The sequence below is a fragment of the Fulmarus glacialis genome, unplaced genomic scaffold, assembly GCF_000690835.1.
Source record: "Fulmarus glacialis isolate BGI_N327 unplaced genomic scaffold, ASM69083v1 scaffold3452, whole genome shotgun sequence".
Taxonomy (NCBI): Eukaryota; Metazoa; Chordata; class Aves; order Procellariiformes; family Procellariidae; genus Fulmarus; species Fulmarus glacialis.
This window is the reverse complement of record NW_009199589.1, coordinates 59,433-74,134: the sequence shown is the minus strand read 5'-3', so window position 1 is coordinate 74,134 and position 14,702 is coordinate 59,433. Positions and strand designations below refer to the sequence as shown.

General features: G+C 43.4%; 1 protein-coding gene across 2 annotated transcripts; it reads left to right on the top strand.

Moving 5' to 3' along the window:
• The first annotated feature begins 4,459 nt into the window (after window positions 1-4,459).
• KCNE4 (potassium voltage-gated channel, Isk-related family, member 4) lies at window positions 4,460-5,617 on the top strand. 2 transcript variants are annotated; one of them, XM_009573296.1, is made up of 2 exons: window positions 4,460-4,511; window positions 4,913-5,617. In XM_009573296.1, exon 2 carries the CDS (start codon window positions 4,939-4,941, stop codon window positions 5,428-5,430), a length of 492 nt encoding a protein of 163 aa, XP_009571591.1. In that variant the 5' UTR covers window positions 4,460-4,511; window positions 4,913-4,938; the 3' UTR covers window positions 5,431-5,617. The 2 variants fall into 2 exon arrangements, with proteins under 2 accessions (XP_009571591.1, XP_009571590.1); XM_009573295.1 differs by lacking the exon at window positions 4,460-4,511 and having other exon boundaries at window positions 4,939-5,430.
• The last annotated feature ends 9,085 nt before the right edge of the window (window positions 5,618-14,702 follow it).

Sequence of the window (14,702 nt, the reverse complement as noted above, 5' to 3'; positions counted from 1 at the left end):
CATGTGGTAATGCTGTTGCGCTTACGAACACAACGGTTAGTACCTTTTCAGGTAGCGATCTGCAAGTGCATTACCATGCTGTACCCTCACAGCACATGTAATTTGTAGGTATTATTAGATTCATTTTACAAGTGAGTGAACTGAGGCATAGAGCGTTAAGAGCATATAGTAAAGCTCATAAATTTCGTACTGTAAGTAGGCTTGTTAGCGAGGAGGCATGTGGCTTGTGTCGGGCTGCTACTCATTCCCTACTCTGGGAATGAGTGCATGACTTGCTGCTTTTGAACTAGCTCTTGTATTCCAACACACTCACAAGCTTCACTGAAAATTTACTCTGAGTTGCACAGAACTTGAAAGGAGCAGGTGCCGTTCCTGATCTGACACTCGCTTTAGGTGAGGCACTGCCATTAACTTCAAGGGGCTTTGACTTCAAGGAGCTTTGGATCAGGTCCTCGTGTGTTTTGTGAGGCTTGTGTTTTGCAGCAGGACCAAAAGTCAGTACGTACATCTCAGCATGGCAGGTCTTTAAACGCAAGACCAAATCAAGGGCACAAACATCCCTTTTCGTTGTGTCTTCCTCCATGGTGTCAAACCCAGCTCTTGATCTTTAATTTTACTTTAATTGAAATCATATATGTGAGTGAAAAATATTGATCACCTTTGCTGTCCTTTCCCAACTGCGGTGTCTGGAAGATCTAAGTCATAACTAAGTCAATATTTGCATGGCAAAACTCCCCCCGCTTTTTCTCCTTAGTGGTAAATTCCCAACCATTACTTCTGTTAAAGGTCCACATGCAGGAAGAAAAAACCCAACCCCTCTGTCCTTCCCATTTCTCTTTTCTTTCAATTTTTTTCAGATTTTCAGATGATTGCTTCCAAAAATGCACATGCTTAGATATTCCTTAAGGTCATACTGTTAGCATACACTTATCAAACAGGCTCAGCTTCCCATAGCAGCTAGCCCTTTAACAGTTGTGTCTTGTATCTTTAGTCTTGTTAACTCACTAAGTGGAAAAAGATAAATGCAGCATCAGACCGTGGATTATGCCCGTAATGAAGGGTTAGGCATATATTTTCCATGGCAGCCTGCAGAGAGTCATCTGAGTCTCTAAGGACATTTCATGTCGTCTTCATAATGGATTCTGTCTTTGTTCAGTTTTCTGACTGTCCTCAAATTTTTATTTGGAGAAAGGGTTCACATTTTACTATCCCTTAAGCCATGTTGTGAAGAATTCCTGCCCCATGGGATGCCTCAAGCCTCAACTTTTGCGTCCTTTGGTGACGGAGGTTGCTGCCACAAAAGGCTCTCTAGGAGACAGGGACCTTGAGAAAAAAAATCTGGCATCAGCAGCTATGTTGTGACCTTTTCATCATTGGAGTGCCTGGCCGTTGCTCTGCTTTACTTGTCTGAGTGTTTTCCAAAGGGGGAAGGTGGGAGAAAAGGCATGAGGATTATTCTTAAATGTTATAGCCCAGGTGGGAGTGATGCAAAGGTGAAGAGGAACGTGTGAGAGCCAATTGCTGAAAGCACGAGAGACCTGTAAGTGAAATTTCAGGGGAAATTTTGTGAAGTTTTGGGGAAAAAAAATTGATCTGAAAGGAAGAAAGAAACCTCAAACAAGAAATAGCTAGTAACCTTAACTCCAAAAAATAAATTACTTCAAATTAAGCAAGTATTTTTGCCATGATCAGTGGTTTTACATTATGCAATGCATAATATAATTTGCAACAAAAGTAATTTTTAAACACAAAATTAAAAGGCTTCAATTTTCTAGGTCTTGTTTTTAGACAAAAATACAGTTTCTACAGGGTACAGCTTGAGAAAGCTGACTTATGGCACCAGTATGCAAGTGGCATATGTTTTTCAGGTGGTTATTCCCCAGTGTCTTCCTATCCCTCCTCTTCATGTCTACAGAAGGCTCAGGGATTCCTTCCAGGCCTTTTTAAAATTAAACTGTTTTTCAGAATCACGGGCTAACAGATGGAGAAGAGTTGTTGTCATCAGTTAGCCAAAGTAAATATAGCTGCAAAGAGTTTTCAGCAGTAACTATGCATAATTATGCAATTCAGTCATCTTTCAGCTGAACTTCGGGGGATTGCGTAAATCTATGGATGTACCTGACCAGTCCTTCTGTGCTCTTGTTGGGTGCTGCAGTTCATCGTGGTAACTTTGTACAGAGCTTCACTTACATGAAAAATATGAGGCTTTGGAGCAAATAAGAGACCCTATTTCCACCTGCGGGCACCTGCAGGTCTGCCCCTGCTCTGCTGGCTCACTGGTGGGAGCTGGGGGGTGTCGGTGCCTCTGGGTGCCTGAAAGTGCTCTTTGTGTTGAGGTGGGTGATGACCTGTGTATAGTACTGACAACAGGAGGCAGCAAGACAGGCTTTAGGTCTTCTTGTTCCCAAGATCAAGCAGCTTCAGAGCTGGTTTCCCAGGGTATACAAGGATTTCTCCTTCTACTGGACCAATTTTCATTGACCCAACAATGCTGGGCATTTCCTCACCATTCTGTGAAAGTCCTGCGTAAAAGGGTGTTGGTAAAACCTGACACATTGTCTTTAATTTTTCAAATTCTAAATTTCTGGAGCTGAATGCGGGAGCAAATATCACATGGAGTTGAGAAAGATGTGAAATAAAAATTCCCCAAAGTTAGCTAGAAAATCCAGAGACTTGCTCTGGGTTATGCTTTAGCGTACCAGTTAATATGCTCTTGTTGCCTGCTTAGTAATTTGTCAGGAACAGGGAAGAAGAATCCAGACTTGGCAAGCTGGTGCTGCAGACAGATTTTGTCAGATGAAATCCCAGTAGACGTTAGTCCAACATCAACAGCTCCTGAGCTATCACATGGGAATGCGCAAGGAGATAAAATGAACATCCTAAAGGGTGGATCCTCTATTTTAAGGGGCAGAGAAGGGAATCTGGCTAATGTAATTTTTTTTTCTTTTCTTTGTGGAGTTGTTCAGAGGAATGATGGAAAATGCTGGTTCCAAACACAGATACAATTCTGTCTTTTCTTGAATTCTTCACTTCATTTAAAGTTGCTTAACTCCTCTCTCTTGCTTTTTCCTACATGTGAAGAGAGGTTAATCCTATCTGCTTTTACCTCAGAGGGATTGTGAGGGCAGAATTTCGGACGGAAAAGAATTTGCTGTCTATGCAAAGAATCCACAAGTGACTGCAGGGGAAAAAAAACCCAGACCTATCGTTGGGAAACTCCAGCACCAGTTGACTACTTTCTGGAAGAAGTGGAGTGTCCTGTTACATAAACATCCTTGAAGCTTTGCAGAAGGGGTGACATTCACATCACGTATGTGGGGCCTGACTAATTGGGCTTTGTGTGTGAAGAACGGGGATGGAGAGAAGAAGGAAGTGAAATCCCCAAGGTGCAAGCTGGGCCTCCTTCTTCCCATGGCCTGTACTGTTGCTTACGTGTTGAAAAGGGGTCTCAGAGCCTGTACCACTGAGCTGATGACTGGGAACTCTGCGGGCCCCGCAACCCAGCCTGCATCCTAACTCTGCCCTCCCCAGCGGTCTGGGAGACGTCCTGCACAGCCCAGCAGCCAGCTGCAACAGCCTCCAGCAGTCTCTCAGAGAGCATCCCTCCGCCCAGAAGTTGGTAACGTCCCTTCATACTAAAGTCTGCGTTAACTCAGTGGTCCTGGTCTGTGTATGAACAGCGTGCAGATCATGGAACTCTTGGCTGCTTCTACAAACAGTAGCAGAAGGGGGCTGCTAACTTCAGGAGCTCCAAGTTGCCGCCCTGGAGGAGTCTGCGCCTTTCCGCTGGTTACATGGGGAACCAAAATCCCATAGTTGCTGTTTTGATGGCCGAAGTTAGGTGGCACCAGCACCCCTCCATCCAAAACTCACCTGAGACCCAGGGCCCAGTTCCCCACAGCCCCACACCTTGTGGTGAAGCGGAGCTGCAGCAGGAGTTGATAGTCACCGCTTTGTTTCGCACACACTTTGTAAAGCTTTGTCACTAGTCCCAGGCAAAGAAAATAACCAGTTTCCTCCCCATCTCTTCAGGCAAAACTATGCATAGCAGACATGTAAATAACTTGATAGCGTCTACTATAAAATTCATGTGTATATTTTTCTATATTTTATGACAGACACAGAATAATGGTTTGCAGGTTTTCCATTCTGCACAGCAGCTCTCAGGATAACAGGTCAGATTTAGCAATTGGGATGGCAGCGAAAGGAACAGATTCAGAAGGTGAAAGAGCCAGTGCTGAACTGGTTAGGAAAGAGTAAAATCTGAATTCCCAACTCTTTTTCTTTTCACAGCTGTTAAGAGTTCAGTGGGTTGAACTGCAATCCTTCAAGTTCATCTGTTGACTCCAACACAAAACTATTATAAACTGTGCCTCTAAAACACGTGATGAAACATTTCTTGAGAGCTATTTATTCCAACTGCAGCAGAGGAAAGTTTTCAGAACACCCGGCATTTGGTAGAGGAAAGGTCTCTTGAGCTTTGCAAAAGGAGGAATTATTTGCATACCGACGTAAGTTGCTTTTTGATTTTTTTTTCCTGCACCATTGAATACGATAATACTTCTAACTTTTTTCCTCCCTATGGAAACATGGTCAAGTAGCACAAAACTACTTTTAAGTGCCTAGCAGAGTATTTCTATATAGTTTTCTTTCTTTAATCATGTGGATTGGGGGTTTTATAATTCAGCATAGAACTCAACATGATTTGATATTACGTATTTTCTTTCCTCTAATGTTTTCTGTATCTGAGTAACAGTTCATTCAGTTATAGTATTAATGCGAAGTATGATAGACTGCAAGCTTACAAATTACAAGTAGCAAGGAATAGTTTGGGGGTATCTTTTTTCAGATGTTTCTTTTACGTCTTTGATCTGAAGTTTGATCTTACGTATACATACATATTCTCCTCCAGGCTTTCGCTGTGGTAAAACACTTTCCATGCTGAAAATGGACCATGCAAACATGACCCAAGCCATGCTTGATGCTGAATCCCGCAACACAGAGAAGAACAACAGCAACGAGTATTTTTACATTCTGATCGTCATGTCTTTCTACGGGATCTTCCTGATAGGGATAATGCTGGGCTACATGAAATCCAAAAGAAAAGAGAAGAAGTCCAATTTGCTTCTGCTCTACAAAGATGAGGAGAGAGAATGGGGGGAAGCTGTGAAGCCTCTACCAACCATATCGGGGCTGAAATCTGTCCAGATCCCCATGATGCTGAACATGCTGCAGGAGAGCATGGTGCCGTCCCTGTCCTGCGCCATCTGCTCGATGGAAGGCAGCAGTGTGAGCTCCGAATCCTCCTCCCCAGACGTGCACTTCACCATCCAGGAGGAAGTGCTGGATGCTGAACTGGGGGAAGTGTCAGAAACGCTCCTCAACGAGAGCAGCGAGGGATCTGCGGAAAACATCCACAAGAACTCCTAGCACTTGCAGGGCTCCCTTGATCAGCTGCCAAAGCGTGAGTGGAGCTCCCACTAAGAACTTGTGGTTCTACTTTCCTGCTCTCCAGTGAACTCTCAACAGGTATCTGTGCCCCCAGGCCCGAGGTGTTCCTCAGAGCTGGCAGGATGAGGAAGCAGTGGTACCCAACACCAAAGTGTAACATGCACATAATTGGGATGCTTAATTTTAATTTTTCCATTATTATTTCTTACCATAAGAGCTAAGAACAAGGAGAATATATATGTATTTTCTAATGAGGTAACTATGACTGGCATGTCTCTGCATATTTCAGAATTCTGCAAATATCTGGGAAATGTTTAGGGAAGTTACCCTAACGCAAGTGCCTGGTTGTTAAAGACAATGGGTAATGCTCATTCACGCAAAACTGTGATAGACTAGAAGTACTTTTACTGTGTTTTTCTTATAACAAACCATAGCCAACAGCAAATTTGCTCAGTGAGGCCTCAAAAGCTGAAAATTTGTCGATGCTGTAGTTGAAGGGAGATTGCAGCATGGCTGGAACTGACTTTAGGGTCAGAAAAAATGAAAGAAAAAGAACAAAAAAAAAAAAAAAAAAAGAGGCACCGAATTCTAGGAGGTTTTTGTAAAGCCCAGTTTCAGATCCATGCCACTGTATCTATTGTTGCTTAAGTTGTACCTGTACTGGCTGGGTCAGGTTCACTAACTTCTGCTGCAATCCAGCCCTTGATTGAGTTACTAGTAGGAAAAGTGGTTTTGTTTTTTGCTTTTGTATTTTTTAAAGACATGTACATTTGATCACTAAAGGCAAAGATCTGTAAGTTAAAAAAAGACATTAAAAGATCTTTGTTTCAAGGTGTAAGACGTAGAAAGGCTTGAACAAATGCTGCTCTGTTACGCCCCCTTGAAAAATAGGTGGAATTCAGAATAGAATTTAACCTAGCAAGGGTGAAATCCTGGCCCCACTGAAGTCATCAGCTGAGTCCTCCTGACTTCAGGGGACATGCACAAGATTTTGTGCTTCTCTGTTGGAGTTAATCCTCCATTTGAGGTCAGTAAAACTGTACCCATCTACATCATTAAAGAATCTGGCCTTTCTGCTTTATTTAAGCCAGTGTAGATAAACATTGCATTACATCCTTTTTTTTTTTTTTATCAGCTCGCATGTGACACATGCATTTCTGTAAAGTCATTAGTAACTAGTTTTTAAAACTACCACAAACTTCCCCCCCTAATTTAATGGTACTGTGATTTTTTCAAATGCTCATGAAATTAGTTACTAAATTATTGCACTGTTAAAAGAAGTAATGTTAATATTGTAGCAAGGTATGATTATTTCAATCATACCTTATATTTTATAACTTATTACAATGTTTGGATTAGTTCTGAACCATGAGGGCTAAAGAGTCTGAATCTAAAGCATTGCACAGCAAAATGTTTGCAAAATGTCTCCACATATTTCCTGCGCTAAAATAGCTCTGTGATTTATCCACTGGCATTAGAGCTTGAGAGACAGCTTGAAAAATATGAACGCTGAACAGCAGAAATGAACTGAGGCACGAGGCTGCTGTACTTCTGCCATTTAGAAGGGAGAACTCTGGTTTTGGCTTGGAGGGTTAATACGATGTGACGTGGCCTGCAGAGGTAGCACTGTCGCTCTCTGAAGGCAGCAGAACAAAGGCTCCATTGTGCTCAGAAAGGGCCTGATTCAGTTCAGACTGAAGGCAGTGGGAGTTTTTCCAACGACTTCAGTGAACTTTGGATCAGACCATATAAAGCTTTTTGGTAGATTTACTCCAAAAGGGGCTGTTTTAAGTTTGAAAGAAGCCAAATTAAGTTTGGCACTTTGCCTGGAATCACTTGAATCCTGAAACTTTCCAAATGAGACTGACATGCGCGAGTTGTCACATTTTCCATTGCTTTCTCCTTCGTCCTTTTACTTTTGGGGTAAATGTATTTGTATCTGTAAAAAACTGATGTATATAATTCCTAGCATTGAGTTGTATATAATTGTCTCATGTATTTAAAGTTTATTGTTTCTACTGGCACTAATTTTTATTTAAATAAAGAAACACATTTCCTGGAAAAGTTTCCATGTTTGTTCACTACGTCAAATAGATTTCCAGTAATGGGACTGTGCAAAATTTCTACAGGATCCTTTCCTTAGCCTCTTTTTGAAATGATTCCTTGTGTTTCACGGTGCTGCAGCGTTGCGGGCTGACCGCAGGGCTGAGCCAGGCGCTCCAGATCTGCCTCGGGTCCGTCCCGGCTCTTCGGGGCACGGGGCAACTTCCTCAGGCTCAGCTCCTGCCCACGGGCAGGCAGGGCTGCAGGGAGGCCCAGAGTCCTCTGCGAAGAGCTGGGGCTGCTGGCGAGCCATTGAGGAGGCTGGAAAACCTGACAAGCTGCTGTGGAAACTTTTTTGTCACTTATTCAGCTTCTTGAAAAGTCTGAATTTTGAGTTTTGGTTTTAAATGTGCATTGTGGCAAATTGGGTGGGCTAGGGTTGAGGTTACGGGCAAGTATCTGACACGGGTCTCTGTTCCCACTGGATTTCCAGTACTTGGCCATGGTACGTAGCTGGCTTTGTCACCAGCTTTGACTCTGGGACTCACTGCCGCTCTGTCATTTCCAGCATTAGGGACGGGAGGTTTTGGGATTCTGGCTCCCAATGCAGGGCGGAAGTGTTTAGAGGCAACTTTGCACTTCCCTATCTCCTTCAAGCTGTGACAGTACGTACAGGGTGACAGGCACTGGCTGAGACCTACTTGCATGGGGTAATTTGAGGTGGTTTCAAAAATCAGGTTGCTAAAAAGTTGTATCTGCTCGCTTTCCCACAAAACCTGTTCCCCTGTGCTCTGCTCTCTACACTCACTCCCTGTTAAATAATTCCGGGGCCTGTTCACAAGCTTCTGTGGACCTAAAGCTACCCATCAGCAAGACTGCATTTCCCTCCGGCAATGTAATCTCCCGGGACACCCACAGTGTCCTGGAATAGTCTTGCTCAGTAATGTTGCATCTTCCACATTTACCCATGCTGCTGTCTCAGTGTTTCAGTGTTTCCATTGCCACAGTAATGAATCAAGAGACTTCTGACAGCACTGATGATAAGAAGGAAAAACAGAACAAAATGTGAATTATAGCTCTGCTTTATAGATCAAAAAGCTAGCTTATTCCAGCGGTTTCTTGTGTTAAATTGAGCAGCTATAAAGGGAAACACAGTGTGCTTCGGGGTCTATTTACACTGAAGTGAGCTAGTAAGCACGAAAATGTGGCCACCCTCTTGCAGACTGTGATGGAGCTATCCTTGTACCATCGGATTCGAGAAAGCATGCAATAGTTTGGTGTGTATTTGTCTTTGTCCTAGGGCATTTGTCTTTGTGCAAATTAGTATTTTGATGGCACCAGGTGAAAAAAAAGAAGAAAAAATATATTTTAGCTATAAAAGTTAATTGGATGTGCAACTGAATGCAATGATGCCTTGAAGACAGCCCAGTGACCCAAGACTACCAGGTAGCTATTATTCCAAAATAAAAGAAGGGTTGTTAATCTTGAAAAGCAACAGATGGAAGGAAGAAAATTGCCCCCATTAAGCTTGTTTCAAAATCCTTTTGACTACTAAGGAGTAAAAGGTAACAATTTTTTTTCCCAAAAATGACAGACATTTCCAGTGTGCTTCAGTAACTGAGTTAAATCAGATTCAGAGCTAGTAGATCTTGGCTTGAGGGCAATGATAATTGACTGTAATTTGTAATTTGACTGAATGGAGATGATTTTATTTTTACAAATGCATTCTTTTTTAAAAGAATACAGCAATTAGGCTCCCATTTCTTGGCAGTGCTATACCTCATACGTTTGCTCGAATAGTTAACGCATATCACCTTTGACAGAACAGGAGAAGATAGCCACATGTGGCATGTGTACATGGTCTGGCACCAGAACCTACTGTAAATATAAGTGCCAGCTCTCAAGATTACCACATTGGGATCTGTGATAGTAGCTGGCTGATTTACAATCCTAAATCCTACCAGTGGATTGCATACAGACGCATCTGTGAGGTTACTCATTCAACAGACTAAATCTGCTGAATAATTGAAGTGGAAATGCAGAACCCGTCTCTTCCCCAGGCACAGGATCTCCCAGGCTCTCCCAGGACTGCCATGCTCTGGACCAGGGAGAGAGTTAACCAGGGAGGGAAGGTTAACAAATACGACAGAATCCACTTTCCCAGGGCTGGAGCACAGGTCACAGATCATGGTAAGTAAGGCCAGGAGCCTCATGTGTTGCAACTCATTGCAAAACTTCTCTCCCTAGCTTGGCCCTCTCATAGTGGGTTCCCCTGGATCTGCCCCTTTCTCAGATATGCGCCCACACCTTCCCAAATAATCAAATCAATTCTCACAGGGTTGGAAAGGAAGGAAACGGATAAATTATAACAGTCATTTCTAAGTCCTCAGTGCATGATGTTGGACAAGGTTAGGTGTACTGCTCGAGGACAAGGAGCACACAGGTGCCCAACGCAGACTGCACTTTTATCACAGCCATTTCAACCAAGAGAAGATTAAACCACCTGCCTTTAATTTTCATCTCAAAATTTCAAGACCCTGCAAAGACAGAAGTGGTCCCCACCACGTGATAGATGAGCATTCTCAGAGATGCTCAAAGTGGGGTGCTGGACAGTATAGTTGGTTGTGCCAGACACAATTGTGCCAAAGCTGGACCACGCTCTTCTGTGGTTGTTGACCTACCAGGCTTGTGTTAGAATCTTTTTGGACCTTCTTGTTCTAGTGAGAAGATTATTTTTTCCTGAGTTCACAGTTGCATTTTAGATTTAAAATATGAGGTTTGGATCTAAGAGGCATAAAAATTAATAAAATCATTTAGGCTATTGGTTTTTAAGCACTGATCATATTTGCCTCTGTGTATTTGGTTGATTTGCTTTCGTATTCTTTCCATTTTCACACGCCTCTGCAGTGACTACTGCATACAGTCAAAAATAGCTGCGATATGAGCCTTAGTATATTGACACTTCTGTATCCATCTCAACTACGGAAGAAAATGGAAAATAATACAGAATCAATGAGCACCAGAGTTTTTCAAAGCTTAATTTTGTTTTAGTTTGGGTTTGGGTGGGGTTCCAGTTTATGTTAGACCAGGTTAGACTGAGACTTTTGCCATCCAAAAAAGTGACTAAAAGAAGGATAATAAAGGCTATTGAATGGTGCATTACAGACTATGTTCCCATCTCTCTCCCTGGGTAATCTGTTTAATTGTCCTGTGCTTCACTTGATTATCAGATGATGCTACTTATATTCCTGTCTGTGAGAATATGATGTGTTCTTGATAGACATGAAATGCTTGTGATTCTCAGATGAAAGATACGGTATAAATACAAAGCATTTGCCCACCTAGGAACAACAAGCTTTTTTGCCCTCCTTGATACTATTAGATGCTAGAGTAGCCACTGGCAGCAAATGACAATTGCTAGCATCTGTGACTATTTGGAAGAGTGCAGCTCATCCCACTGGACCTCCTCAGGCTGGCAGAAGCCATGTAACAGGGCCTTTCCGCTTGGTAGATATGAGAGAGGAGGTGCTGGTGAGCAGGGCAGTAGCCCCGGGAAGTGGGAGACTAAATTCAGTTCCCTCTTCTGCTCCAGGTTCACTGTGGTACTCTGGAAAATTACTTGCTTTGGCTATGACTCTCATTTATAAACTGTAAAGAAGAGCACATCTTCGCTGCCTAAGGCTGATGCGAGAATAACTACGCTGAGAATCTCAAGGTGCTGAGCTCTGATGGAAAGCGAGAAAAGACAGATGATTTGTTACTCTCTGTACTCGGAGAAGGAACCACAAAATTAAAGAACTTCCTCCGGTGTGAACTCCAGCTGTTTTAGCCGGGGCCAGGATGTGATGCCTCCACTCCCTGCAGCTCACCTATGAATGCTGGGTCTGGAGCAAGCCTGCCATGCTGCTGGTCCCCAGCCTAGCCCTTCCTGGGACAGCTGTGTCTCATCCCAGCAATGAAAATGTTAGCTGAACAGTGCAGGCAAGAGGATGTGAGATGCACAATGTTTGCAAAAGATTTTTAATTCTGTGCTAGAGAATATACAAAAGACAAGACTTCCCTTCTCTTTAGGAGGAAATGTAAACCGTGCACCTCTAAGGATATATATCCCCCTTCTCTCTTCAGAGCACGATTAACTGAACAAGCAAGGTTTCCTGTAAGAGGGAAGAGAGGAAGAGAAAGACAGTGTTGCTGCTAGTATTTTTTAATACTAGGTATGGAGCTATGTGGTAGCAGACAGGCTATCCTTGAATGTTACACAGACAAGCCCCAGTGGTGCCTCTTTCAAGGCCTTAATGGAGCACCAGCTCATCATTTTCCTTACAAATACCCGATGCTACAAAATTACCCATTGCTCTTGCCGAACTGTCAGCAACAGCAGGCTAATGAGTGTCATTAATTGCTTTGCAGCATGCTAGCACTGTGCTCCTGCTGCACTGGGAAGCAGGGAACACTGTTGACACTTGTAGAAGCATGGAGCGGTGCTGGGACTGCTGAAAGCCCAAGCACCACTGGGACATTTCTCCAGATGTGACTTTCCACACACAGCACTATATGAGAGCACTGTGGAAAGTCTGGGGTTGTGCACGCATCCCGTGCATATGTGTTAATTTTGATCAGTTGCACAGGATTTCACACCAACGGATGCTGCTGACTTTAGCTAGAAGGGTAAGTGTTGTCTAAGAAATGACAGTGAGGCACACGGGTGATGTGATGGTAGCACCTACCCATATTTACTGAGGAACTGCTCGTTGTGCCTTCACCAAATGAAACAGCAGCAACAGCTCTGTCACATTCTGTCAGCTGTTCAGTGTTAAACATAATTAGCTTCAGCCACATCTAATCAGCTGCTCTTTGGCCAGGATGTGTATCTCAGGCGGATTCTCACCGTAAAGTTTTTTTTCTCCTATATTCACGAAGAATGAAACTCCAGATGAAAAGGATTGTGCAGCTTGCCTCTCTGGGGAGCCATCCTTAGGGAGGTGCAATGGCTGACAGAGCTAACTGTCATCGGTGGTCATTGTGTGCTGCAGTGGCAAGCAAAAACTTTTCCTTAGGGCTGGCTGCTCAAGGCTTTTACTGCTTCAGGTGAGCTATAGATACTGTACTTAGTGTTTGGGTGGATATTTACATACTTAGTTATACATTGCTATTATAATAAAACTCGTGAAGGACATTCAAAATATCACAGAATTCTTTTTGTTGGTGAAAATAATTTTTTCCACAGCTTCTCTTCCATGACATTTAGTCTGTCTTGTGAAGTACTATCATCAGGAACCATGAGAACATTATATTCATATGGAAAGAAGAGAACATAACATTTATATGGAATAGTCAGGGTTTTGGGATTAAAAGTGTCCTGTACAGGAATATTTGTGAGCTACATGTGTGCCAGGGAAGGATCACAGACCCAGGAGTTTAGAGTAAAAGTACTAGACTCTTTGAGTCCTTGTATTTATGATGTCTAGACAGACAGTGAATTTTCCCCTCATTCTTCTGTTGAGAGCTGTGCCAGTTTGAACTGGAAGAGTCCAATAAATGGACTTCTATCTGTACGTATGTCCCTGATGTGCCTATTTTTTTTCCCCCTCACTACCATTTTTCTACAAGATTGTAGCCCGGGGAATTTATTTTTTCAGGCTTTTCCTTATCTTCTTTTTCTTTTCTGTATAAAAGACATAGCTTAGGGCACTTAAGTCAGGTTGAACATGATTTTTTTCTATTCCTTGGCACTTTCTAATGCTGACTGCTACCATTTCTTTTGAGTAGCGCAGTACGTGCTTTCCTAACAGCTATACTCAATTCACACACTGACATATGGTTAACATCAATTTTATAGGGGCCTGGAAGCGCAACGGATTGTGTTAATTTTTCCTGTTATAAAGTGGGGCACAGAATTTGTTACTTCTACTGTGGGTCACCAGTTCAAATGCAAACCCAGGACAGGACTAGCCAAGCCTGGTGTGGGGATTTGATGGCTTTTGTGACACTGGCTCTGTGAGACTGGAACCCTCAGCACACCAAAAGGAAGTAGTTTGAAGACAAAGAGACGTTTTATGTTTCAGTCTGCAAAAGCAGCAGCAAGCCCATAAATTGGGTGATGTGAGTTAGCTAGTGAAATCGCTGGCTGATGGGGAACCGGTGGAGTCCTCTCCCCACTGACCTCCAAGCCAGGTCTGGTGGGCTGGGGGGAGCAGCGATGAGCACTGACTCTCCCCAGCTGGTATCTGCTCACCAAGGCACAGGCCCAGACAGCACCACTCACAAAAGGCTCCTGGGCCATCAGGGTGGAAAGTACATGGGGGGGACCAGCCCCTTTCTTACGCTGACCCTGGTTTTGGAGGCCTGGACCTTCTTCTCACAAATGTTAGAGGCAAAGTGGCATCAGGGTTTGGTGAGGGGAGGGGCAGGCTCCAGGTAGGATTCGGGGAGATAACCCTGCATGCCCCCCTGCCTTCAAGCCAGGAAGTTGTCTTTCAAAAACAATGTCACTCCCTTTCACTTTTTTTTCTTTTTGTTCCCTCTGGGCTCTGGAAACATGCACTTTATTGCTACACAGCAACTTCCCTGAACTCTATCTGGGAGATTAATGGTTTATTGAAGAACAGGCAGGATTTAGATTGTCATCAAGAGACCCATAAAAGTAAGCATGTAAAAAGTGTTATGGAAACAGAGCCCCTCGGAGTTTTCAAGGGTGGAAGCTGGGCTATACACATGCCCTGCATCCGGCTCCTGCACCCCTTTGCTGGGGGCACACGTGGAAGGGCAGTGGGAGTCATTATTTGTCCTGGAAATTAATGAGTCCCTTGTGATGTAATTTGCTTTAAGTGCACCTTTGCACACAAGCTGATTTTTTTTTCCAGGCTAGCTGCTGCTTTGTTTGTGCGTGCATGTGTGTGTGTATCTTGTACGTCACTGGGAACACTTAAATGGCCATCACGAACATTTCTTTTGGAATCCTCACAGATATCCCTAGTGATCCAATTTGAAGCATTGCCTGGAAAATGATTAACTCCTCTCTTTGGTCTGTAAGGGATAGGATTACACAAATCTGCTCCGCCGCTTCGGGCCACAGCCAGCTCATTCCTGTAGACATCCTCATGTTCCTCTCCAGGGACCTGCGCTTTTAGGGAGTCCTGCACGTAAGCTATTGTTGCATCTCAAGGCCAAACTGTTCCATTTAAGCACGGGTCCATAAAAGTGGCTAT